Consider the following 27257-nt stretch of genomic DNA (forward strand, 5'->3'; position numbering starts at 1 on the left):
AAACAGGTCATTTACTTGGAAATCTTCGCCCAGCCCAATAAAACACACAGAACCTTTTGGATCTAAAAACCAAGTTCAATTTGGCTGAAATAAGTACTTCGTACGGGACCGCATGGAAATCCACGGCCGTGAGTTGGCACATTTCCGTCCTCAAACAATGGTCTTGTTCATTTTTCACAGCGCCATATACGATCCGGCCGTAAGCTCATACGTAGTGTGCACTGTGCGAGCGTATATCGTATACTTTCAAGCGAACGCATCAACCTCAAAACTACGTGCGTAGATTCGCGGTTCGCACTACGGCCGGAAAGATACGTTACAAAGAAATCTTTTTACCACTGAAAGTGCTCAGGGTTCTGATCTGACACCAATCGACTGCTGGTAACATTTAAAAAAGTCAATACTTTCTATTCTGTATCCCAGCAGATGGTAGATGCCTGCTCATCCAATCACTGTCTGCAGTGGTGACCCGCCTCATTCAGTGATTGGCTGAGCGGGCATTGTCAGGGCAGAGAACAGGAAACATTAACAGCACTGTTGAAATGGTGCTGAAGTGGTGGGGGATTGGTGGCAGGTGAGTACAAATGTTTTTTTTAAATGTTTTCCTGACACCTATATTTCTCTGTTAATACCCCATTAACCTTATAAATACTTTTTTTCTTCACCTGTAATTTATTTCGAGTGTTGATAAAGTTGAATCACTGCTTACATGAAAAGTGAGGGGGGCTGTGCATTTACTAATCCAATCATGTTGAAAGTGAGTGTTTCTTCAATATTGGTTAAGCGCTGGCCCTATTACACAGTCCAATATATGTGTCAGGACCAAACACAAAGAGACAGTGAGCCCTGAGCTTAGCCCCTCCCACTGTCCCTACCTAATTGCCGCAATCTGCCCTAAAATGGCAGCGGACAACTTGGCGGCGATCCCTGGCCTGGATTCGTGAAACAATAGACAAGACAAAACGAACAAACACAATAAGAATGGTCAGCAATCCGGGTCTCAACAGTCTGGCAGCAAAGGTACAAAATCAGGATCCAAAAGAGTAGTCAGAAAACAGGCAATATGATCAGAGGCAGGCAGCAAGCAAGCGAGGTCAAAAGAAACTAAACTGGAGTCAGGAGAAAACAGAAAACAGAACACACAAGCAGGCAGAGACTAAGTCAATAACCGGCAAGGCACAGGCAGAAGCTGAAATCTTAAATAGGACACCAGGAACCAAGTCCAGAAGATGATAGGAGGGACCAGCTGTCAATCACTGAGGCAAAGGCAGGTTAACCGTTACAAGACCAGAAGAAACTTAGCAGAACAGACACGGGTGGGGCAGGGAAAACAATTAGCAGACCAGAAGAAATAAGACACAGTTCAGACAGGGCACAAACAAAGGCAAACAAAACACAGAATAAATGAAAGATTATGGCCAAAATCGCAGTCTCGGTCGTACCTTATGCACCGAGGACTGCGCCAAAGTTCCATTCATGACAATATGCCTGATTGGGTAGATAATTGGTTCGTGTATTAGGGCCTTAAAGGGGTTTTCCAGCGCTACAAAAACATGGCCACTTTTGCCCTGCTCTTGTCTACAGGTCAGGTGTGGTTTGCAGTTAAGCTGCATTTACTTCAATGGAACTGAGTTTCAAACCCCTCTTCATCTGGAGACAAGAGTGGTGCAAAAGTGGCCATGTGTTTGTAGAACTGGATAACCCCTTTAAATGGTCTGTGACTAGATAGACTGGTTTCCAGATTGATACATTGGTAGCAAATTAGCAGGGAGGTTCGTGCTGCTGATATGTATAGCTTCTTGATGTTATAAGAATTAGTTGTTATGTAAAGGGTCTGTCTGATCAGTAAATATCACATTGAGTGCATAGATCATAAAAGATAAGCATCGATTTCCATTTTTATGAAATTACTAAATATCCAGTATAAAGTTATCACCTGGTGTGGCAATGTGTTTGTCCGCCTGATGAGCAGAATGCTGGTGGACACACATGCTCAGATACTCTCCCCAAAGCCAGGTCTCTTTATAGTGATGTGAACCCAGCACAGTCATCTCTGTTTTAATTTTCTTGTATTTGTATTGATTTCTGTAGGTCTCTTAAGCTGTACAGTATAGGGGAGATTTATGAAGTCCAGGGCATACGTCAGGAAAAAGTTGTAGATTTTTCCCTATTCCCTGGCGTACACCAGCTGTATCCCCTACTTGCGTGGCAAGGCGGAGAGGAGGCGGTGCCTCCTCCCATGCCTTATTAAGATTTATGTCTAGAAATAGGCGTAAACCAGCCAAAAATCTACACCTGCTCTGAGCAGGTGTAGATTTTTGCACAATTTCTGCATCGTGTGGAAAGCCAGACGGCTATACTAAGAGGCACACGCCTCTTAGTAAATCTGGCTGGGAAAAAGGGGACGGGACTTTATTTAAGACTGGCGTACGAATGCTCCAGCCTTGATAAATGTTCCCCTATCTTTTCCCTACTTCCCATGTTCTTGCTCTCTCTCTATTCTCTCTTCTACATCTGGAGCTGCCAGAAGGGGAAGGAGGCTGATTATGCTCACAACCTATTCACCTACGCATCGGGGTGGGGGGACATAGGAATGCAAAAAAAAAAAAAAACAATGAAAATGTATTTTTATAGGCTAGAGACACTGTAAATTGATTTATAACAGTATTTTGGACATTTGGTAGGATAATTCATTTGGTGAGAGAAGTGCACAGCCCCACTGAAGAATGGTAGCTTTACACTTACACATAATTTATGAATGGAACCAATGTAAGTTGTGTGTGGGAAGTCTGGGTAGAAAGGTTTACACCAGTGTCTTACTTCTTGTGGTAGAGGTTCCAGCAATCTGACCCATCACATATTTATGACATATTGTAAGTACAGAGCCTCCTTAGGAAAAATCTGGTTGAAACAACACATGCAGTATTTGCCAGGCATCCACCGCTTGTTTCAGGCAGCTCATCATGGGAGGTTGACTGTGGCTTTGTATTGCTTTAATTTCTCAGGAATGTGGAAGCTTAATGTGCCAAGATATCTTTTCAGGAGTAGCAATGTTATGCATGCTTAGTTTGGTAATATCTCTAGGTCTTAAATTGGGTTAAGAGGACCCAGTCAGGCGACCTTCTACATGACCTTTATTGTGATCGCTAAAAAACAGTAAAATATAATGTAACATTTATTTATATATATAGGACAAATGTAGTAGAAAGTTGAGGGCACTGACCGGATCATTGTGATACTTCCTTATTTCATCATAGGTAAAATCATTCGTAGATACATGTCAAAGGACAGCAGACGCCAAAATCCTACATGTAAACCACACTTATGACGGCCATTTCGCGCGCATGCGCGCTTCATCAGATCAGATATGTATATAAATAAATATATATATATATATATATATATATGTAGGTACATGAGGCATCCTATTCAATCAATAGGACAGGCGAAACTTCAAGCAGAGTCCGTAGCATGGGCTCCGCTTGAAATTCCGCCAGAATTACTCAGTGTGAACGGGCCCTAATGGTCACACAAAGCCTGGAAAAACTGTATGACTATGAAAAGAATAAAAGTTTTCTTTGAAGACAACTAACAAGTGGGTGAAGTTTTATAAGTTTATACTCACATACATATGAGTTTAGGTGATTGCTTGGAGCCATGAGATATACATTGCAGGAGTCGAGATAGGAGGATATCGGTGATACTTTAAGTGTTTGTGGAGTACGTGTGAGTGAGCACTAAACCAACAAATTATCAAGTTAAAAAGGAGATCAGTTGAGGTCTGAGGGGATGGAACAGCTTTTAAAAGAATCCCTTCCTCCGGAGAGCTTGGCATGTATAGGCAATATATTCATTTTTCAAACTGCTGACACTATTAGATAGCTGTTAGGACAAGAAGACACATGGTACCTTTCATATATCCATCTGTGCTTCCAGAGCGCAGAAAAGTGCTTTTATTCTCCAGTAAGTGTTATAGAGGCTTTTTCAAGCTCCTAAATTGCTGAGGGCTGTAACACCTCCTTGCTCCCCCTCCTTTACCTACTTGGTTGAAACTCAGCTGAGCCCTGTTTCCAAATCTTGTACTTTTGCACAATTTGTATGCATGGAGCAGAAATGAGATATGGAAACAGGATTCAGTGCTGAAAACTGACTGTAGGCAGGGAGAGGGATGAAAAATGGGGGTGGGGAGGTGTGACAGCTCTCAGGAACTTGGGAAAGTCTCTCTGACACTTTGCACCTAAGAATAGTAGCATTTCTTTACGTTATGGAAGTATAGACAGATACGTGAAAGTTACCATGTGTCTCCTTGTCCTGACAACTATCTAGTGGTGTCAGCAGTTTAGAATGTACAGCATTACATGCATAAGTATTTTTTATCTTACCCCGTTCCCTTTTCACAGAATAAGTTGACTTGTTGACTCCGTACCCCCATATTGAGCCATTTGGCTGGTTCTATAACACCCTGCAGTACCTATATATTGCACTGTATTATGCCTATCAGTGTAAAACTAACAGGCATCCTGGCAGGGCGTAATAGTAGTGTGATGATGGCAAACTTGATGACTATCATTAGGCCTAGTGCAAGTAGGATGCAAATGGAGTCCCTTCCTCTGTAAACCACTATGGGGGTTGCAGTTGCTATTGTAAATGTCTGGTATTAGAGGGTTCTCCAGTCTCTGCTTATGAAACAGAAACCTGGCTGCCATTCAACACCCAAGCACCCACTCAACTCAGCACAGAACTCTCGTTCAGGACTTGAAACCATGGTGCTGTGTGCTTACCATATTCACAATCATTGAGGGGTTAACTTTAAATTCATTATAAAGGATTTGCTTCAGTTTTCCCATTGAACCGGGGGGGGGGGGGGGGACCCCAAAAAACATAAATTTTGTAATGAATGGTGACAATATGACCGCAGAAAGGACTGTAAGTATCACAATGGCAGCGACACCATCTATCACTGAACCCCGTGTAGAGGCCATGTGAGAAAATACTGATATATAGAAATGTACGGGAGCTCAGATATACCACTAATTATAGCTAAAGGAAATCCAGGCTTCCGATGTTTTATCCCCGTAACAAGCCGTGACCTTTAGGAAAGCAAAGGTTTGTTTTATGATTATGTGGAGTACAGGACAGGAGATGTGACCGCAAAAATAATAAGAGCAGGATACGAGCGAACAAAGGGCAGATTTAGCTTCTTTAGCACAGTCCGCACAGTCCGCGGGCATTCTCCATTTACTAATTGGTTCTCCTTTAAGCCTGTCTTTCCTTTTCCTCTTCTCCGGCAAATCTACTTTACATACTTACGGGGCTTCATTTCTAAAGGAAGGTCATTAATATCTGAACTTGTTTCTCGCAGACAGCTTACGACATTAAAGATGTGCCGCATGTGAAGCCGCATTCATTGCAGCCTGTTCCCTTTGTGACCTATGCCACTCTATACTAATCGCGGCTCCGACATCGCCCTCCGTTAAATCTGCTCTCAGGAAATTAGCTTTGAAACTGAAGTAAGGGTTACAATGTGAGCAAACACTCGGGATAAAGCGTATTATTTAATATAGCTAGAAGGATGGAAGACTTAACTCTGTCTATATGAGGGGCAGCCATGGACGAGGCATTGCTAACTGTGAGAATATACACTCTGTTAGAAATATTTCCTTTTTTTCTGTGTACATCCTTAACTGTAGCAGATACCTGTCCTTTAGCACTGTTCATACTGTGCTGACTTCCATGAATGTGATGTTGGGACTACATTAACAACTATGGGGGAGATTTATCAAACATGGTGTAAAGTGAAACTGGCTCAGTTGCCCCTAGAAACCAATCAGATTCCACCTTTCATTTTTCAAAGAGTCTGTGAGGAATGAAAAGTGAACTGCATCCCAATGATCATGAGAATGGGGGCCCTGTTACCCCCACCCTGTGCCCTCAATTATTAAATGAAGCAGTGGTTACAGATGCCCACTGCTGTTCCATTCAACTCTAGGGGCCACATGAAGATAGATTAGCGCTGTACGTGCAGCCTATAGAGTTAAATGGCACGTCAGTGCCCTTCCATTTAACCATGCCAAAAACACACAACCCAACCCCCCTCACCAAAACAACAAAAAGAACCCTTCAACATAGGTCCCCCACCCTGTTCCCCGTATTGAAACAGCTTGCAACCGCACCAAAACATATGGAGAATGCCCCCCAGCTGAATATAAAATTTAGTTCACATCATTTCATAATTTAAAGTCCAACTGTGCCCAAAAAGAGATATGCTTTAAAATGAAAGCAGTTATCTGATGAAGACAATCCCTTTTCTATGTATAGAGCATATGGACATCACACAATTGGTTTTCTGCCCAGAACCCCTCACTAATGGTGCCTTTACACAGAGATTTATCTGACCGATTTTTGAAGCCAAAGCCAGAAACAGACTATAAACAGAGAACAGGTCATAAAGAAAAGATTGAGATTTCTCATCTTTTTAAAACCATTTCTGGCTTTGGCTTCAAAAATCTGTCATATAAATCTTTCTGTGTAAACATATGTTCACACTACGTAAAACTACAGCCGTAGTTCCCGCCGCAGAACTACGGCTGTAGTTTTGCGGGATAGGACATAGCTTTATTTTTAATGGGATCCCGGCCGGAGCGTACACACATCGTATACGCTCCGGCCGGGATCCAGTGCGGCTCCGGAAAAAACTGACATGTCGCAGAAAGACCTGTCAGTTCACACTGCTACGGCTCCGGAGCGCTTGCTTCACTGTGGGATATGGGAAGTTCTGATGCGGGTGCACGCTGATGCGCCTGCATCAGAGCTCCGTGGCCAGAAAGATCACCCGGCCGGTTGTTCACATACTGTGAACATAGCCTTATGCTGTGGAATTCCACCACTTTTACTCAGTGTGAACATACCCTAAGAGTCAGACTGGACAGACCAGCATGCACTATTACATTCCTCTTGCAGTCGGTGCCCCCTTTTTCCACATAACACCTGTTGTTGTTTTTTTTGTTTTTTCTTTTTGCATTGCACCAACCACTTGAAGGGGCCAGTTACCTTTTCCCATAAGTGTTAAATAACTTTGCTTCCTAAGTAAATGCAGTAATAATTAATATTCTGTATGGTTTGTTTCTTAGGTTGACTTGGTCCAATATGCAATAAAAATCACCAATATAGAAATAGGAGTCACATTTATGTAGTTGCTGTTATAAGTGTGTTACTGTACATTGCCTCTGTACGCTCCCTGCTTATAGAATATACCACGTGTGACATGTATAAATGTAACAGAGCTCATAGTATTAGAACAGCTGGCTATACTTGTCCATGCATCTGTTACAAATGCTTCTTGTCACATGTAAGTTTGTCTTTTGCTCGTGGCGTGCGGTGGATCAAGTTGCATTTTAATGTGGAAATGAATTCTAAGGACTCCTCAGCGCTCGGTGAATTCTGCTTTAGCTTGAAAACATATGTTGTGTGATAAGTGATATTCAAAGAATAGACCAAACAAAATGGTCCATGTTCATCATTCATCATTTTATAGATTATATAGGGAACCAATCTATAAAAAAGATGAATAACGTTTAAATGCTTTGCCTTAGATATATTGAACTGTATTATAGATTCCACAGCAGAATTATGAATGCAGCTCTGGATGCTAATCATGATCAGTTGACAAATCAATGTATTTACAAGTTATTCACTGTTTATATCCATCTATAAATGGTGCTCAAAATCAAATAATCTGTGGACAACCTTGGACACCATTTGGATGAAGGGTTTCCCAACAATCAACTCATCAGTTGTAATCCACAGGGAAGCCCAGGAGTAAAGGCCCTATTGCACAAAGCGATGATCAGCCTGGCAATGATCTGCTGCCACCACCTTGTGTAAGGGCCCTATTCCACCGGACGTTATACGTTTGCATAATCATTAACGATTTCAAACGACTGCTATTGCGAAAGACCTGAAAACGTTCACTCATTTCCATGGAACGATAATCGTTACTTATGATCATAATTGCGATCGTTTTTTCTTCGCTATTTATTCGCTATTGCGTTCGTATCTATTGCGAACGACCGAACGATGTCTTATTCAATGCGAACGATTTGTGAACGTTTTGCGAACGAGCAACAATAAAAATAGGTCCAGGTCTTGTAAAGCGATCAACGATTTCTCGTTCGGTCGTTAATCGTTAACTGCATTTCAACCGAACGATTATTGTTTAGATTCAAACGATTTAACGATAATCTGAACAATAATTGTCTGGTAGAATAGGGCCCTAAGAGGAGCGGCGAGAGCAGTTCCCCCCCCTTCCCTCCGCAGCTCTCCATGCCCCCCCCCCCAGGTCTTACCGGCTCCCCCTCACTCACTGTCGGCGCATGTAATAGCGCCGGCAGCGGGCGGGGGAACGAGGAGCAAGAGAGCTCTGACCTGACTGGTCCCCACATTGCCCCGTGTAATAAGGGCTTAAGTGTTCAGTTTGCAGCACCACAACAGGAGAAATAAGGTATTGCACAAGGATAACACCCGAAACGTGAAATGGAACTTTCTTTCAGAAAGTAAATAGACAGAGAATAGACATGTTAGTAGAGCAGAGCTTTTAGATTTAATTGACTACACATTATTGTCAGAAAATATACTGTAGGTAGATATAGGTAAAAGTATGCTAACTGTGGTCTACAGTAATGTTGTCCATGGTATATGTGAATTTTTTCTGGGTACCCAACTTAATTGTTTTTACTGTATTCTAATTTTGCACTTGCGTACCTTTATAGTCTTGCTGCCACCCGGAGCATAATGTGATAAGCTCAGATAAATGGCTATAGGGTTATATGACGCAGATAGGGTTGCTAGACGCAGAACCAGGATTTATCTTTAGTAGTCACTTATATTGGGTCCTACCAATGGCTCCCAAAAGTCAGCTACCCCCAGGACTTATGGTAAGGTCGAATAGTGGGACCAATCAGCAGTTTAGTGGGATATTATACAGTCGGGAATAAAAGTAAATGGCTGCTCACCAGAAGGTGACTAAAGACAAAGGGAGTAGTAGCAAAATAACTTTATTAATAGAGATGAGCGAACCTCGCATGCTCGAGTCGATCTGAACCCGAACTTTCAGCATTTGATTAGCGGTGGCTGCTGAACTTGAATAAAGCCCTAAGGCTATGTGGAAAACATGGATATAGTCATTGGCTGTATCCGTGTTTACCAGACAACCTTAGAGCCTTATTCAAGTTCAGCAGCCCCAGCTAATCTAATGCCGAAAGTTCAGGTTTGGATCGACCCGAACCCGGTTTGCTCATCTCTATTTATTAACAAAGCTAAAAACATTTTAATACAGACTGGATAAGACAGAAACATAGGGGGAGATTTATCAAAGGGTGTAAAATTTAGACTGGTGCAAACTGCCCACAGCAACCAATCACAGCTCAGCTTTCCTTTCAGCACTGCCTAACGCTGAGCTGTGATTGGTTGCTGTGGGTAGTTTGCACCAGTCTAAATTTTACACCCTTTGATAAATCTCCCCCATAAAGTTCAAAGAAGCAAACACTCAATCTAGGAATATGACCTGCCCTTAAAATAAGAAGATGGATCCATTGTATAGACTAGCATGATTCCTTTATGCTGAACAAAAAATCTGAAGAAAAGAAGATGACATGGCAGAGGCTTTCCCACCATGTGTAACATAGGGCTGCAGAGTTGGCAGATGCTCCTGGCTCTGGTGCATGTAACAGACCCTTCTGCCACATTATAAGGCAACATTATTATAAATGGACGTGATGTGAGTGGGGCCTAGTTACAGAGTTTGGGGGGACCAGAATCCTCATGTTACGCCTTTTGTATCATTGTTTTATATCCAGCCTTCTAGTTATATAAACTCTATAAGTAACACACCCTGATGGATCTATTTTCAGTCCGACATTGAAGTTGAGGGAATCATTTCAGGAATTTACAACATTTACTGACTCATCAGTTTCTCTAAGTGTATTGAGATAATGCACTCGTGGTTGTATATACATACTCTTCAGAGTTGGCACAAACCGATAGGAAAGGATGAACGCTGATAAAGCAGGAATGAAAAAGAGATAGAAAAAGTGCAAAAATCAGTAAATCTTTCCATTTAAGTCTTCAAGGCATTTCTATGATCTTTTGCCATTAGAGGTGAAGTCTCCAACCATTTCCCATAAGTCGGGTTCTTATCCCCTTTATTAACCAGAGCAGGTGTCTGCCGTATGTATGACATCTGGTACTAGATTATTGGGGCCTTCTGCCTGTCAGGACGTAAGGACATTATAAGGTCTATCTGATCAGGGCACGCTGTATGAGGGTTTAATATCATTGTGAACTAGTTCCGTTTGTTCCAATATTACAAATATTATTTATTACTATTGTCATGTATATGTTATACTTGGACTTTTTCCAGAACCGGCTTTTTACTTTGGAGATGTAGAACTGTACGTTGATGAGAGTGCGGGATATATAGAAGTACGTGTATGGAGGACTGGGACTGATCTGTCCAAAACTGCCACCGTCACAGTACGGTCACAAAAAACGGAGCCAATGTCAGCAATAGGTGAGTCGGGCCAGAGAGAAAAGATAATGCCGTTTATTCAGCTGTGTATGTCTATGTGTGAGCCATGTTTTGGAGATAGAGACTGGTACAGTGCATCAATGTTGGTGCATTGGCCCAGACTTATTGGAACTGTTTAATTCTTAGTTCAAATTAGACTAGACAGTCTTTAAACGCACAAGATGTATCTAAGTATATCAGGCTGATTAGTAAATCTGACGTATCTGTTGACTATCTAGTCTACGTTCAGATAATAAGTTAAATCTGAGTTGCAGTAATCCAACACAACTACTACACAATGTACCTGCCCTGTTGTACTGTGTATGGCAGTGCCACAACTCTCAAACAGCTGATCGATGTTAGTGCCCACTATATATACATACCCACCATGCTAACATACCACCACTACATGCATACTCACCATGCAGACATTCCCACTATACATACATACCCACCATACATGCATACCCATTGTACATGCAAATCCACTATACATGCATACCCACCATGCTGACATAGCAACTGTACATGCATACTCACCATGCAGACATTGCCACTATACATACCCACCATGCATGCATACCCATTGTACATGCAAACCCACCATACATGCATACCTACCATGCTGACATTCCCACTATAAATACATACCTACCATGCAGACAAACCCACTATACATACATACCCACTGTACATGCATACTTACTATACATGCATACTTACTATACATGCATACCCATTGTACATGCATACTCACTATACATGCATACCCACTGTACATGCATATTCACCATACATGTATACCCACTATGCAATTACTCAGGGCCAGTGGTAAGAGAGTACTTGGTACAGAACTGCTTACCCTGCTTTACATCTCAGTCATAGTACTTTCCTACTACCACCATTATAATGCTTGCCACCGCATTCAGTTCTAGATGAATAAATCCAGATACAGTTATTTCTCCTTGGCGGTAGGTGATGTTAGCCATAATTGTTTTACTTTATTGTTTGTGAACAGAACCAAACGGCAGAGTGATCTATGTCTAACCAATGCAGCCTCTGATGCTTATAAAAAGATAGTGCTGGGCTGGGTTGTGAGCTTTGTTTGTATATTCATGTAGGATGCATCTTAAATGATTTACATTATTTCAGGAAAAACAATAATAAAATGCATTTCTTTTCTCAGCCGGCATTGACTATGTAGGTATCAGTAGGAATCTGGATTTTGCCCCTGGTGTTAACATGCAGACTTTCCGCGTGGTCATTCTGGATGACTTGGGACAGCCGGTGCTGGAGGGCATAGAGAAGTTTGAGCTAGTGCTGCGTATGCCAATGAACGCCGTCCTCGGGGAGCCCAGCAAAGCCACAGTATACATCAATGACACCGTCTCTGACTGTAAGTGACATCCATATTTTTATCATGAGAAATCTTGCATCAGATACTGTTTTCCTTGCTTCCGTACTATAATGCCCTTCTTCATGCCCCTGGCTGGCACTTTGGAGCACGTTCAATAGGTGTTGTATCGCAGCCCTGATCATCGAGTATGGTATCATGAACATACTGTACAGTATCATGCAAAATTCTGTCGCCACAGTAAGATGAATTGGTCAGTGTGTGTACATTAGATTTCTACACCTTCTTATTGTCCACAGTGCCAAAGGTTCAGTTCAGAGAGGCCATGTACATGGGGCATGAAAAAGATGGGAAGATCACCGCCATGGTGTACAGAAGTGGAGACGTCAGCTACAAGTCTACAGTACGTTGTTACACTCGGCAAGGATCCGCACAAGTGATGATGGACTTTGAAGAACGACCGAACACAGACAATTCAATCATCACCTTCCTTCCAGGTAGTGTATTCTGCAGTATTGACATTTAGAACGAATATGGTGAAGAAATAATGAATTATTGTGACAATATAACCAGGTATTTTATTATGTAAAGGTCTTATTAGTATCTCAATCCCTTGTATATGAAGGGTCTTCATTTTTCTTAAAACCAGGGTTTTTCTGGGACTCTTTTTATCAATAGCTTAAGGCCCTATTACACGGGCCAACAGTGAGGAGCAAACGAGCGGCTCACTGTCGCCACTATTCCACGTGGCAGCAGCAAGAGGGGGGGGGCGGCCGTGGGGAGCTGCAGGGTGGCTGCCCGGGTGATCGCTGATCGTCCGGGCAGCCCATTGTATATAGCAGTGGTCTGCTGCCGCCGCTCCTATCTCACGGAGCAGCAGATCGCTGCTATACAAGTCGTTTGTCTTTCAACATGTTGAAAGATAAACAACTTCAACGATCAGCCGACATGAACGATGTCAGCTTATTGTTCCGTGGAATAGGGCCTTTATCCTCAGGATTGGCCATCTATATCTGATCTTGCCAGCACCCACACTGATCAGCTTCTCTGCACCCACCGACACAGTCAATGTAGCCAGAAGCAGACAGCTCTGTACAGTATATTGTGGATTGGCTACAGTGAGTTACTGCAGCTCAGCTTTCATTGTTTTAGCTGTAGGGTCCTAATACACAGAGCGATGTTTAACGATTAACAACTAACAATAAACGATCGCAAACGAGATTGTTTATTGTTCACTTTAAATTGTTTACCATATTACACAGAACGATAGTCGTTAGTTATGATCGTTACTATGATCGTTATTGTGATCGTTACTATGATCGTTTACTCCTTCTGATTCCAGCAAAACAATGAACAATGTGCAATTACACTGAACGATTAGTGAACAAATGCGGAACTTGAGCGAACGAATGTGGAATTACAGCGAACGATTAACGATAATTTTAGGTTAAGATCTAAATCTACGATCAACGACACACGAACAATTTTTCGATCGCTGCCTGAAATTACACAGAACGATTATCATTTAAATTCGAACTATATAACAATTTGCATGATAATCGCCCCGTGTAATAGGGCCCTTAGTATCTCAGCACGGTCACTACCCCAGTATACTGATCCATCTACTTCCAGCTCATGGATGTACATGGCTGCAGCATCTGTGGCAAACAGCTGATTACTGTGGGTGGTAGGTGTCATTGCCATACAGCATACACTTTTGATCCAGCAAAACTATCCAGATTGTAGATAGTCTAGCTTCATGCCCCATATCAACCTATGGGGAAACGTTTGGACATCCAATGCAGAAAATCCATGTTGCGTCCAAGGTTCCTATTCTGGATAGTGCCAGATAGCTAGACATATGTCTGCAGGCAACTTTTTAAATAAAACTGAGACCCTCGGTGGTCCTTATAATGTAGACATCACTCAACTTTTTAGCATAGGAATTTCCATATCTACAGACACCCTACAGTACAGGGATATTAGCTAAGACATCTATTTAGTTAATCTTATGGCTAGGATCCATTAGTATGGGCCCCTTTATTCCAGCTCATAGACTCCTACAACATGTTAGAATATAACTAAATGAGAACGTTCACTATTACCGTCTGTATGCACTTGATATGAACCATTTCTTTTACTAAAGACAAACCTGCCTATTGTGTTTAAGGTGAGACAGAACGCCCCTGCATCGTGACCCTGATGGACGATACCATCCATGAAGAAGAAGAAGAGCTGCGACTTGTCCTTGGGACTCCCAGAAGTGAATCTCCTTTCGGCGCCTCCATAGGAGAACTCAATGAGACCTTAATAAAGATTAAGGATGATGCAGACAGTAAGGAACTAATAAAGAGAACCATCAATGTATAGCTGACAGTTAATACCTAATAAAATTGACTCGTAAACTTTTTATCTTTCAGAGGCAATAATAAAGTTTGGCGACACCAAGTTTAGCGTAAGTGAGCCGAAGGAACCCGGACAAATCGTGGTAGTAAAAATTCCAGTTGTTCGTCAGGGAGACACATCAAAGGTCTCCATTGTGCGGGTGCATACAAAGGACGGCTCTGCTACCTCTGGGGAAGATTATAACCCTGTGTCAGAAGGTACACACCACTCCATTTATATACTGCTGATCAATACCTCGCACACATAGCAACGTGCTGGTATTTGTCTATGACGAACACATTGGCTTGGTGATGCAAGAAGGGAACACCCAGGAATGGATAGCAATGCACAGGGAGTCCAGGAGCGCACATCAGGGCTCTGCTTCATTGTATAATGATAATATTCATTTACATATTGGGGGAAATTGATCAAACATGGTGTAAAGGGAAACTGGCTCAGTTGCCCCTAGCAACCAATCAGATTCCACCTTTCATTCCTCACAGACTCTATGGAAAATGAAAGGTGGAATCTGATTGGTTGCTAGGGGCAACTGAGCCAGTTTTACTTTACACTATGTTTGATAAATCTCCCCCATAGGGTTTACTCTTTTTATTATATAGTTAATTTATAAAATGTATTCAGAGCTCCAGTTTTCAGATACAGAGTTCTGAATCCTGTGCATAGAGAGAGTTAAATGGTTTAAAATCATGCTTGTCTGCAGCCACCACTATTTTACTCCATTCCTTTTTTACATTCAAAGGGAACCTTTCACATTGAAACTGCAGGTACTTGTCATTTATTCATGTAAATCTCTGCCTCTTCTGGGTTAAGTAGTCATAGAGGCGGTACTACTCAATGATTGACAGCTCTTTTTACACACTTAAACACATGTAGCTGTCAATCACTTTTAAATTTGCTTAAAATGGGTACTCTGGCGAAAATCTTTTTCTTTTAAATCAACTTGTGTCAGAAAGTTCTATAGGTTTGTAATTTACTTCTGTTTAAAAATCTCACGCCTTCCTGTTCTTATCAGCTGCTGTATGTCTTGCAGGAAGTGGGATATTCTTTCCAGTCTGATTTGGTGTTCTGCTGCCACCTCTGTCCATCTCAGGAACTGTCCAGAGCAGGAGAGGTTTTCTATAGGGATTTGCTGCTGCTCTGGACAGTTCCTGTCTTGGACTGGAAAGAATCCCCCACTTCCTGCAGGACATACAGCAGCTGATGGAATGTCTGGAATACTGGAGATGTTTTAAATAGAAGTAATTAATAAATCAATATAACTTTCTGAAACTAGTTGATTTGAAAGAAAAAAAATGCTGGAGTACCCCTTTAATGTGTCCCTGTCCCATTTCTGTGTGTCATGTCAAAAGTTGTGATTAGTTAAGGCCCAGGCATTCAGGCCCCCACTAATCGTTATATAGAGTCAAGGAGAAGTGTGTGAGAACTGTCTTGAAAATTTAGTGTAACTTTATACACACTATGGCTGTGTGCACACACTGTAGAAATGATGGCCACTTTTGTTGGACGTCCATCATTTAACAGTGAATAACGGCCATCATGATATGAACAATGTCCGTTGTTTTAAAATAACAGCCTTTATTTACCATTTTTGGATATAGCCTATAACTTTTTTTTATGCAAGTCAGAGCCCATACACTAAAATTTAGGGCTGGACAACCCATTTAACATTTTGACAGAAGAGGAGCAGGCAATGAGGAGTATTCTAAAATGTAATAATAGTTAGAAAATCTTAATCCATTAATAATGAATGAAATGATTAATACTCTGTTTTACTACAATATAGTATTATAGAGGTATGTAAACTAATTGTAAGTTGAAGAATATCTAGATGGAAAACCCTGGCTTGGTGTGACCTGACTCACAGCCTGATCCTCCATTGTTGTAGGAGCTTGTCTAAACATAATCTGTTGACCTTGGGAAATAAGTTCTGAAAGGAAGGGATTTCTTAGTGGGATCTCCCAATATTTACTTGTAATTATATCGGTGCAGGTTGTGGATCATTACTTGCGGTTAAACATCTCCCACAATAGTGAGCAGTAAACTAAAGTCAGTTTAGAGGTGATCCACCCAGTTGGGTTAAACAGAACTATGTTGGGTCTGAGTCTTGGAGGTCAAACATGTTGTTTCACCAAGATTTTTTATTTTTTTTTTACAGATTCAAACCAGAAATATATTGAATTATATCGTTTTTTTCTAATCAGTTTTCTTTTTTGGTTGTTTAATTTTTTTCCACATTTTTCATACATTATTATGAGACAGCCATCTTTGCCTAAGCTGCTGCTCTAAGTTATTAACGGCAGCTCAGAGATTTGCTTAACCGCAATCAAATACACATAGGAAACTGGTGAAACAATGAATAAAATTTCTCTTGTTTCCAAATGGGTGACAGTAATACCACAGATGTAAAAGCCTTCATACACATTAGAGAAAAGTAGGCTGAAATTGGCAGTTCAATGTGTATGATGGCCTCATGACTTTCTATCAATAGTTAATGTCAGTGGAGAGAAGAATTGGGCAAGTTGCATTTCAATTGCCTGATTCTTTTGTTCTCGGGGAGATAAGCTGCTGTCAGAGGAATTTGCAGTGACTTACCTTCCTTCTTCCCATTCAGAAATGGACACTTGGCTGTGTTTAGCATTCATGTACTGTATAGGGGGTGAATAGTAGAGATTGCTGTCAGTCAAATGAACATTAGCCAACAGCTGTAAAAGAGGTATGGGCAGCTCTAGAACTTACTATTGTGTGAAATGTAACATCTGAACATTAGATTATATCATTAACATTTTCTATTTGTAACTTTGTAGAGATTGAATTTAAAGAAGGGGAAACCCTGCACGTTGTAGAGGTTGAAGTCCTGTACGATGGCGTCAGGGAAATGAGAGAAGCTTTTACTGTGCACCTGAAACCAGACGAGAACATGGTGGCAGAAATCCAGGTAACAGAACAAATCTCAGATCTTAGCTGACTTTTTCTATAATTTTGCATTCTTGATGCTGACACTTGGAGTTTATGTCTGGGAGGCTACTTTTTGCACTGTTATGGCCAAAGTGACCTTAAATTCCATAGAGAGGAGCCACATTGCCTCTAGAGATACAACCTGTCAGCCTGTCAGTCAATGCAAATCTCATTTATACATAGGTAGGATGTTTGCACTGAATTCTGTATTGTGCTGTTATTGGGGGGGGGGGGGTAACCAAATTTCAGTCTCTTTTACATTCAGATAGATATATCTATCCAGCTATCCAGGTGCAAATTCTAAAACTTCTGTAAAATATGTGGGGGTTTTAGTCTCCAGATTCAATAAGAATGTTCCAATTTATTGGCAAAAAACTAACAACGTCAGGGCCGGCGTCAGCACTGGCCTACCCAGTGCCCATAGTGCCTTTATCAACCCAGAGAGGGAGAGGGTTCCGGTACTGGAGTGTTCAGCCTGCTCACTGTAGTGCATAGTGAGATGGATGAATATCAGAAGACAGAGAGGGAGCAGGACCTGTGAGCATCCTGCACAGAGAGAGGTGAAGGACCTGATCACATGACTCGCAGGTCCTCAACCTTAGGGCCCTATTACATGGAGGGAAAATCAGCTGAATCGGCCTGATTATCGCTTCATGTAATAGAGACAACGATCAGCCGATGAAACAAACCTGGAGGAACCTGGTATTTTGATGGGCCTTACAGACCCTGGCCTCACTATAGTTAACACATATGGGTCGGCACATGGTTGTTGTATGGATACATAGAGAAGGATCTAGATCACAGTTTCTGCAATTCTGATTTCATAAGATACTTTCCATTTTGTAGATGAGCAAAGCCATTGTGTACATTGAAGAAATGAACAGCATGGCAGATGTAACCTTCCCCTCGGTTCCTCAAGTTGTCTCACTTTTTATGTATGATGACACCTCAAGAGCTAAGGAGAACCCCAACCCCGTTGCTGGTTACCCTGTGGCTTGCATCACGGTGAGTTTTGTGGATTGACTAGAATTGCCTTATTCTTAAAAGGGTTATTCCAAGATTACAGGTTATTCCCAGTGAAGAGGACAGCCTATACATGGCAGGAGCTCCTTTCACTGACAGCAAGCAAGTAAAATATTAAAACACAACCTATATTACAGACTAATGTCAACTTACCGGCAACCATCCACTTGTAGCACAGCTTGGCGGTATTACCAGGATTTAGGAGCTTTGCTGATCTCAGTGGGTGCTGCCAACTTTGCTGCTACATGGAGAACTTCACACCAGTTGATTTCATCCATAGACTCTGTTAGTACAGCAATAATTCTTTGTATAATGTGCAGTAGGGGCTTTTCCGCAGATTGTAAGTATTTGCTTGCCACATGTTGCTTTAATTCCTGATTTTTTTCTCCTCTTATATTTTTTATCCTGTTCCATCTTTCCAGGCCTGTAACCCCAAATATTCAGATTATGATAAAACTGGATCAATATGTACCAGCGAGAATATTAACGACACATTGACCCGTTACCGCTGGCTTGTCAGTGCCCCTAAGGGCCAGGATGGAGTCACCAGTCCTATGAGGGAGGTGGACTTCGACACATTCTTTACATCTTCTAAACTTATTACCCTGGATTCAATATACTTCCATGCCGGTTCAAGGGTGCAGTGTGCGGCACGGGCCGTCAACTCCGAGGGGCAAGAAGGACTGGAACTTATAAGTCCTATTGTGACCATAAGCACTGAAGAAGGTGAGCACTCATGTCAGCTACAAAGTAACTAAATAGGAAGACTATGGGGGAGATTTATCAAACATGGTGTAAAGTGAAACTGACTCAGTTGCCCCTAGCAACCAATCAGATTCCACCTTTCATTTTGAAAAGAGTCTGTGAGGAATGAAAGGTGGAATCTGAGTGGTTGCTAGGGGCAACTGAGCCAGTTTCTCTTTACACCATGTTTGATAACCCCCTATATGTATTGTGTTACTGTCATATTTTTCAATGACATTAAATATTTCTTCTATTACATCACAAAATCTATGCGGGAGATTTATCAAACTGGTGTAAAGTAGAGTTGGCTCAGTTGCCCCTAGCAACCAATCAGATTCCACCTTTCATTTTCAAAGAAATCTGTGAAGAATGAAAAGAAAATGAATGGAATGGAATCTGATTGGTTGCTAGGGGCAACTGAGACAGTTCTACTTTACATCCCTTTGATAAATCTATCCCTATGTTTCTAGTTATTACCTTCCTGTGCATAGGTGGTAACCTTTAATCTTAGGATGTCCCCTTTAAATACTTAATTCAGTCATAGCCTTGGCTCCATATTTACTAATCTCATAGGTGATATGAGCAAAGTAAATGGTTTTCAGACGTGACTTAGACACCTATATTGATGTACTTTGACTACTTTGACTACTATTTTTATGTATTTTTGTAGGTCTTTGCCAACCTAGAGTGCCAGGAGTAGTGGGAGCTGAACCATTCTCTGCGAAAATGCGATACACTGGATCAGATGATCCTGACCATCCAAACCTTATCAAAGTAACTATTACTATGCCTCATATTGATGGTAAGTCAGCTTAGAGGCTTACATGTCTGTGTGAATCGTGTGCAAGGAACAAAGTTTTGCTACAATGTGATTGTCGCCAAAAGGAGTAGATCTTACAAATTCTTAAAGGTGTACTCCTGCTACAGCCATTAATGAGCAGGCTGCCCCTACTGAGACAACTCTGTCTCGGTAGTAGCAGACAGAGCTTTCAGTAGGGGACCCAAAGACACTGTAGAAGGGGAGGGTGGTAGGTGAAAATAGGATTTTTATTATTTTTCTTGCTGTTCCAGCAATATATTAAATAAAAGGTTTAAATGGCCAGAGTACCCCTTTATTTTCATTTGGCTTAAAGGATAATGCAATCATAAATGTATAAAAATGTTTAAGGGATTACTATACAATAGTCCCTAATATAACTACTTTAGTTCTGGGACAGACACTGTAAGTTGAAAATTTTGTACCTTGGCACCATAACTCGGGTACCAGTAACAGGTTCACAAAAATGTCAATGCAAAGACAGAAAAAAAAGAGAAATAAAGATAACCTGAGGGACCACTGTATTATATTTTTACATTAGTGTATTTAGTGAATATAATATTCACCATATTTTATTCATTTCAGGCATGCTTCCAGTCATCTCCACTAGAGAACTTTCCAACTTTGAGTTGACACTAAGTCCTGATGGCACCCGAGTAGGAAACCACAAGTGTTCTAATCTTCTGGATTACAATGAAGTGAGAACACGCTATGGGTTCTTGACTGATGCCACCAAGAATCCCAATGTAATAGGGGAGACCTCTCCCTATCAATATAGTCCACAGCTCAGAGGGTCTAACGCACTGCGCTTCTACAGAAACCTTAACCTGGAGGCCTGCTTGTGGGACTTTACCAGCTACTATGACATGTCAGAGCTCCTGACGGAATGTGGGGGCACCATCGGTACAGACGGCCAGGTAAGTTAAGTCTTATTTTTACAGTGGTTTTGATATAATCCACTTAAAGGCATACATTTTATTATGATACATTGCTTTAATAAAGTTGTATTTTTTCTGTACCATTCAACTTCCATTGAGTGACAGCAGTAAGGGGTGACGCAGGTCCCTGTGCTGCCACCAATGTTAGTGTCTATAACTTTGTTATCTAAAGTCTGGAATTTTTAAGCTGCCAATACCACACCACTTCCCTCTAGCCGCAGCACAATGTAAGTTAAAGGGGTAGTGCGGCAGTAAAGAATTATTCACAGACTAACACACATTACAAAGTTATACAACTTTGTAATGTATGTTATGTCTGTGAATGGCCCCCTTCCCCGTGTCCCACCACCCCCACCCGTGTACCCGGAAGTGTGGTGCGCTATACTCACCTGTCACGTGCCGACACCCGTCTCCGATCTTCAGCGAGTGACGTCTTCTTCGGGCGGTTGGCGAACAGCTCCGACTGTCCCGAATGCCGGCCGCCCTCTGCAGCGTCATCCGATGCTCAGCCGCGATTGGCTGAGCATAATTGTGCTCAGCCAATCGCGGCTGAGCACAATTGTGACGCGGCGGAGCGGGGACGGACGGCAGCGACTCGGCCGTCTGTCCGAAGATGACGTTTGGCACAAGATGGCGGACCGCCCTCGACACGGATCAGGTAATGTATAATGCACCACACACTTCCGGGTACACGGGTGGGGGTGGTGGAACACGGGGAACGGGCCGATTCACAGACATAACATACATTACAAAGTTGTATAACTTTGTAATGTGTGTTATTCTGTGAATAATTTCTGAGCGCCGCACTACCCCTTTAAGTATTAATCACGGCCGTGTTGCAAATTGGCAACAACGGCAGTGATTAATACTTAACTTACATTGTGAGAACATGGCCTCTAGCTGTGACTCTCCTTCACCTGTATGGAGGCAGTGGGCCGGCGAGGAGTCCAAAGATTACATAAGGCCTGGCAAGCTTTGCCTTCTGATAGACATTTATGCCCTGTCATTGTTCTTGTTTCTTGTGCCAGTGCTTCTGCTTGATCCTGATCCTGACCTCATCCTTGTGCCTGGATATCGCTTCACTCTTGTTATTGTATGTCTGCCATCTGTTGTCTGCATTTGACCATTGCTTCAATTTCTGACTACCGTGACCTTTGGCCTGCTGTCCGGATAATGACCTTTGACCCCATTTCTGACTACCACTCCTTCAGTATTACTGCCACTACCCGGGGATCTCCGGATAGCTGCTTTTAATCAAAGGGGTCCTGGGGTCCGTTCGGCAGGTGATGCAGTTATTGTCCTAAAAAAAACTTTTGAACTTGCAGCCCTGTGTCAAATAGGCGTGTCCTAGAGTACCCACGACCTAGGCTTGCACCTCCTCCATCTTCATCATTAGGAATGCCCCTGTTAGGATTTCTCCTACTCATAAGTGGTGCACATTTGTTGGATCATTAAGGCTCATGTGCAGTGTTCAGATAAGTGGTGATTAGGAGAAATCTTGCCTGGGGTATTCCTAATGATGAGGAGGGCAGGGGGGGATGAAGAGACGTTTCAGGCCTAGGGCACAGACACGCTAGGCCACGCCAGTTTGACACAGGGCTGCAAGATTAAAAGTTGTTTTTTAGGACAATAACTGCATCACCTGCCGAACGGACCCCAGGACAGATCTTGGATTAAAAGCAGCTATCTGATGGTACAAGCGGTTTGGGGGGAAGATTGTGGGTACAGAGTCGCTTTAATAAAGGGGTTGTCCAGCAAGCAGAAGTCGGATAAAGACGATGATTGCTACTTAACCATCTCCCCGCATATCAGAGGGAGGGGAGGGAAACAGTTTCAGCAACAGCGAGCGAAAGGTTTTAGCCGTCTTCTGCTCACCTGACAAACCTCTTTAAGAGAACAACATAGAATCCTGTAGACTCCGCACCCTAGTCTTCCAAACGGATTCATAGAACTCACATCTCCAATACGCAACCATAACATTTGTTTCCAATGATCCTCCAGCTACTTGTAGAATATAGCAGATCTTTCTTTAATCTTTATGATGAGCGGATAGCAGTTGCTCTTTCAGTCTTTCAGCTATGTAAAACATCAAAGACCCCCTGATGCTTTCTAGAGATGTAGAGCTGATATATCTTTAGCTGTGCTTCTCCATTTGGAAGAAATACACTATAGAAAAGGCCATTTAGAGTTATGAATCCAGTCTCAGAAGGCTGCCAATGCCGTGTCACATTTAGATGTGCCGTCTGGTGTCATTTAGCACCTTATAAAATACACTTATTATAGTCCGGTTAGCCTATGTGCAGAATACATGTGAGGCAGTAAGGTCATGTGGTACTAAAAATCCTCATTTATCGGCAGCACATCTCCCTGTGTGTACAAAGAAAGTGTACCAAGAAGGATGGACATCAACAATGCCGCAAACAATCCAATAATTTGGTTGGGTCCTTTCAGTAAGTGCCAATCGACAGGTCCCTATCTTTCTGCCCAGGTTAAAGGACCCTTAGTGACCAAGTTGCATTGTAACCTATAGTATAGTAAATATGCCTTTAAGTAATGTTACAACACTGAATACATTGGCCATTTAACATTGTAAATTTCCTAGCTGAAAACAACACTTCTGACTATGTTTATTACATATCAGTTTGTCCCAGGAGCGGAAAAGCAATAGATAATTTCTTACAAATGTATCTGCTGTTTTGTTCTTCCTCAGGGTGATATAGCCGCCTACCAACTCACAGGTTGGAAGTACTGAGTTAATGTTTCTATGGCATTTACCTCTGACCCTAGAGTTCAAAGTTTTCTTCTTTTTTTTTTTTGTCCACTCTATGAATAGTGACATTGTGTACATATCACACTGATAACATGCACCAGGTGGGAAAGAAAATACTAAGGATTGCTTTTTTTATTGTCAGAAAGTAATAGGACTTGGAGTAAAATTGGCTGTAAATATTGTATAGTACATTCCCTCCATACACCTGTACACTCAACCACTCTACATAAGGATCAAGCAGTTTAATCCCTTAAGGTCAAAGCCAATTTTCGTTTTTGCGCTTTTGCTTTTTCCATTTTATGTTTAAAAGTCCATAGCGCTTGCATTTTTTCACCTAGACACTGATATGAGCGCTTATTTTTTGCGAAACCAATTGTACTTTGAAATGACAGGCATTATTTTTCCATAAAATATGCTGCGAAACCAGAAAAAAATCATTTGCGCTGTCAAATTGTAAAAAAAAAACGAATTTGTTTTGATTTCGGGGAGTTTTGCATTTACGCCGTTCGCCCTATGGTAAAACTGACTTGTTATATATGTTCCTCAAGTTGTTACGATTACAATGATATGTAACATGTATAACTTTTATATTATCTGATGGCTTTTAAAAAATTCAAACCATTGTTAACAAATTTATGTTCCTTAAAATCGCTCTATTCCCATGCTTATAGCGCTTTTATCCTTTGGTCTATGGAGCTGTGTGAGGTGTAATTTTTTGTGCCATGATGTGTTCTTTTTATCGGTACCTTGATTGCGCATATACGACTTTTTGATCACTTTTTATTACATTTTTTCTGGATTTGATGCGACCAAAAATGCGCAATTTTGCACTTTGGAATTTTTTTGCGCTTATGCCGTTTACCGTGCGAGATCAGGAATGTGATAATTTAATAGTTTGGGTGATTATGTGCGCGGCGATACCAAATATGTTTATTTATTAGTTTATATTTATAAAATGGGAAAAGGGGGGTGATTTGGACTTTTATTAGGGGAGGGGATTTTTTATTAATAAAAACACTTTTTTACTTTTTTTTTTTACATAAACTAGAAGTCCCCCTGGGGGACTTGTATATACACAGCACTGATCTCTTATGGAGATCAATGCTGTGTATATATACAGCAAAGATCGATTACATCGGTCATAGATTGCTTTGGCCTGCTGCAGGCCACAGCAATCTATTGCCGAGCCAGGATCAGCGTCATTGCGGCGCTGAGGCCCGGGGGGAGATCCATCCCACTAGACACCAGGGACGTGAGGTCTGAAGCTCTTCAATGCAGCTGTCAGGTTTGACAGTTTCATTAAAGTGCTTAATTAGCTGGCGCGGCAACGGGACCCGCGCCGGCTAATAGAGGCGCTCCCCGGCTGCAGGTTGCAGCCGGGAGCGGTGCCGTTCAGAGCGGGGTCCCGGCGGCACCCCCCGCGGCACCATGACGTACCAGGTACGTCATGGGTCGCTAAGGGGTTACTATCCAGCATGCCTGATCCTTCTCAGTCCTACTGGGTGATGCTGGCGGGTCAGCACGGACATTAGAGAGTTCAGCCAAAATCCAATGTGTATGGCAAATTTGAAGGGAACGTGTCATCAGAAAATTGGCTAATGTTTAAATCATGTTTTTATGTTAAAGTGTCAATGTCATAAAAATTTTTCTTGCAGAAATCAATAGTACAGGCTATTTTAAGAAACTTTGTAATTGGGGAGAGATAAGGCACCAAAACAGGACAACAAAGAGTTAATTTACAGCTACATCACCAGGCTATCCCCTCTGACATCAGCACTGACCTTTCTGACTTCTGAATAAGAGCTTTCAGCAACTAATCTCCCTCCTCCCTCCTCTCTTCTCCTCGTCCCCTCCCCATAGCACAGACAGGATCCGACTGATGTAAAACAGTGAAGATTTCCTGATTCTGAGCAGTGGATGATAGAAAGGAGAGATGGGGGGGCCTTGGGGAAAGTCTTTTTAAATGCAGATAATGGCATATTTGCCTAATAAACCCAATTACAAAGTTTCTTAAAATCGCCTGTGACACTTTAAATATGTTTAGAATTTCTGGTGATTTATTTTATTTTATTTTTTCCTTGTGATTTTTTAAAAATCTATATTATAACACAATCCTGAAATTTTGTAGTTTACTTTCTCATCTTTAGCTGAGACTTCCTGTTCTATATAGATAATTTAGTAGCTGTCTTCTCCTCGTCATCACAGACAGGAGTTCAGTGACAGGTGACACTAGTATATAGATAACACAGACAGGAGTCCAGTGACAGGTAACAACAGTATATAGATAACACAGACAGGAGTCCAGTGGCAGGTGACACCAGTATATAGATAACACAGACAGGAGGACAGTGACAGGTGACACCAGTATATAGATGACACAGACAGGAGTACAGTGAAAGGTTACACCAGTATATAGATAACACTGACAGGAGTACAGTGACAGGTGACACCAGTATATAGATAACACAGACAGCAGTACAGTGACAGGTGACACCAGTATATAGATAACACAGACAGCAGTACAGTGACAGGTGACACCAGTATATAGATAACAGAGGTACACACAATAGCAGCTGCTCATAACTCAGCAACCTCTCAGTGAATAATGACCTCTATAAAGGTCACTACGCATGCCCACAAGCCTTTCTCATTCATCTCAATGGGACAGGTCCTGTCGATTGTGTTCTATCGTCTATGAGCCTTGCTGTAATGTAGATCTGTAGATGCGGTCAAAACAGCTGAGGCAAGATGGCATCTCCTATAAGGCTATGTTCACACAACGTATCAGACCGGCCGTTCCGTTACCCCGGACGAGTCACGGAACGGCCGGTCTGTGCCCAGATCATTGCGGCCGGTACTTAAGCATCAGCGCGCGCCCGCATCAGAGCTTCCCATAGCACATAGTGAAGCGAGCGGCCGGAGCCGCTTGCTTCACTGTGGGAGCTGACAGGGCTTTCTGCGGCCTAAATTCAGTGAATTCCGGCTTCAGAAAATTGACATGTCAGTTATTTGCGGCCCCGTATGGGATCCCGGCCGGAGCGTATACGATGTGTTATGTTGCGCTCCGCAAAAAGTAGTGTGAACATAGTATAATAATGTACTGAAATTATATAAAAGAAAATTACAATTAGAAATTAGAAACAAATTTAAAAAAAGAACATATTTCAGTGCTACATCAGTAAGAAAACTGGGTGATGCTTTCCCTTTAAGTTTTTTTTTTTTTTTTAAAGAAGTATTTCAACTTAAATTAATTTATCTAATTTAAATTAATTTATTAATTTAGTGGAAAAGTGTGAGATTGCAGGTGGGCTCTGACCACTGATATCCTGTGGATAGTTAATTTAACTCAGGATACCCCTTTGAAATGATCCTTCTACATTCAGCTTCTCCTGTCTCCCCATGTGAATTTTAGTAGAGATTGGGGACTAAGGGTCCTATTACATTTAAACAGTCAGTGAGCGCCGATCTGCTGGGGCGGGGTGTACCCTTAATGTTTAGTGCAACATATCCAGCTCAGTGCTGTGGCTTCCATTATGGATACTGTAAATTGCATTTTTCCATTGGAAAGAACAGTACAGTCTATATGGCTTTTCTCGCTGTCAGTGGTATCCATCAGTTATGGCTGGCCATAGAACCATTGCTGATATGCATATTATACTTTGGTATCATTGGGTGATCATGGTATA

At 41.8% G+C, this 27257-nt stretch overlaps 1 protein-coding gene across 1 annotated transcript in view; it reads left to right on the forward strand.

Annotated features, from left to right (window-relative positions):
* FREM2 (FRAS1 related extracellular matrix 2) overlaps positions 1–27257 on the forward strand; it is a 153270-nt gene that overhangs the window by 113782 nt on the left and 12231 nt on the right. The window contains exons 7-16 of the mRNA XM_069969951.1: positions 10418–10567; positions 11751–11960; positions 12218–12415; positions 14089–14253; positions 14339–14521; positions 17129–17259; positions 18126–18284; positions 18725–19028; positions 19717–19848; positions 20449–20780. Coding sequence (XP_069826052.1) covers positions 10418–10567; positions 11751–11960; positions 12218–12415; positions 14089–14253; positions 14339–14521; positions 17129–17259; positions 18126–18284; positions 18725–19028; positions 19717–19848; positions 20449–20780 — 1964 coding nt within the window. The remainder of the gene's footprint in view (positions 1–10417; positions 10568–11750; positions 11961–12217; positions 12416–14088; positions 14254–14338; positions 14522–17128; positions 17260–18125; positions 18285–18724; positions 19029–19716; positions 19849–20448; positions 20781–27257) is intronic.

This window comes from Dendropsophus ebraccatus, chromosome 5 (genome assembly GCF_027789765.1).
Source record: "Dendropsophus ebraccatus isolate aDenEbr1 chromosome 5, aDenEbr1.pat, whole genome shotgun sequence".
Classification (NCBI taxonomy): domain Eukaryota; kingdom Metazoa; phylum Chordata; class Amphibia; order Anura; family Hylidae; genus Dendropsophus; species Dendropsophus ebraccatus.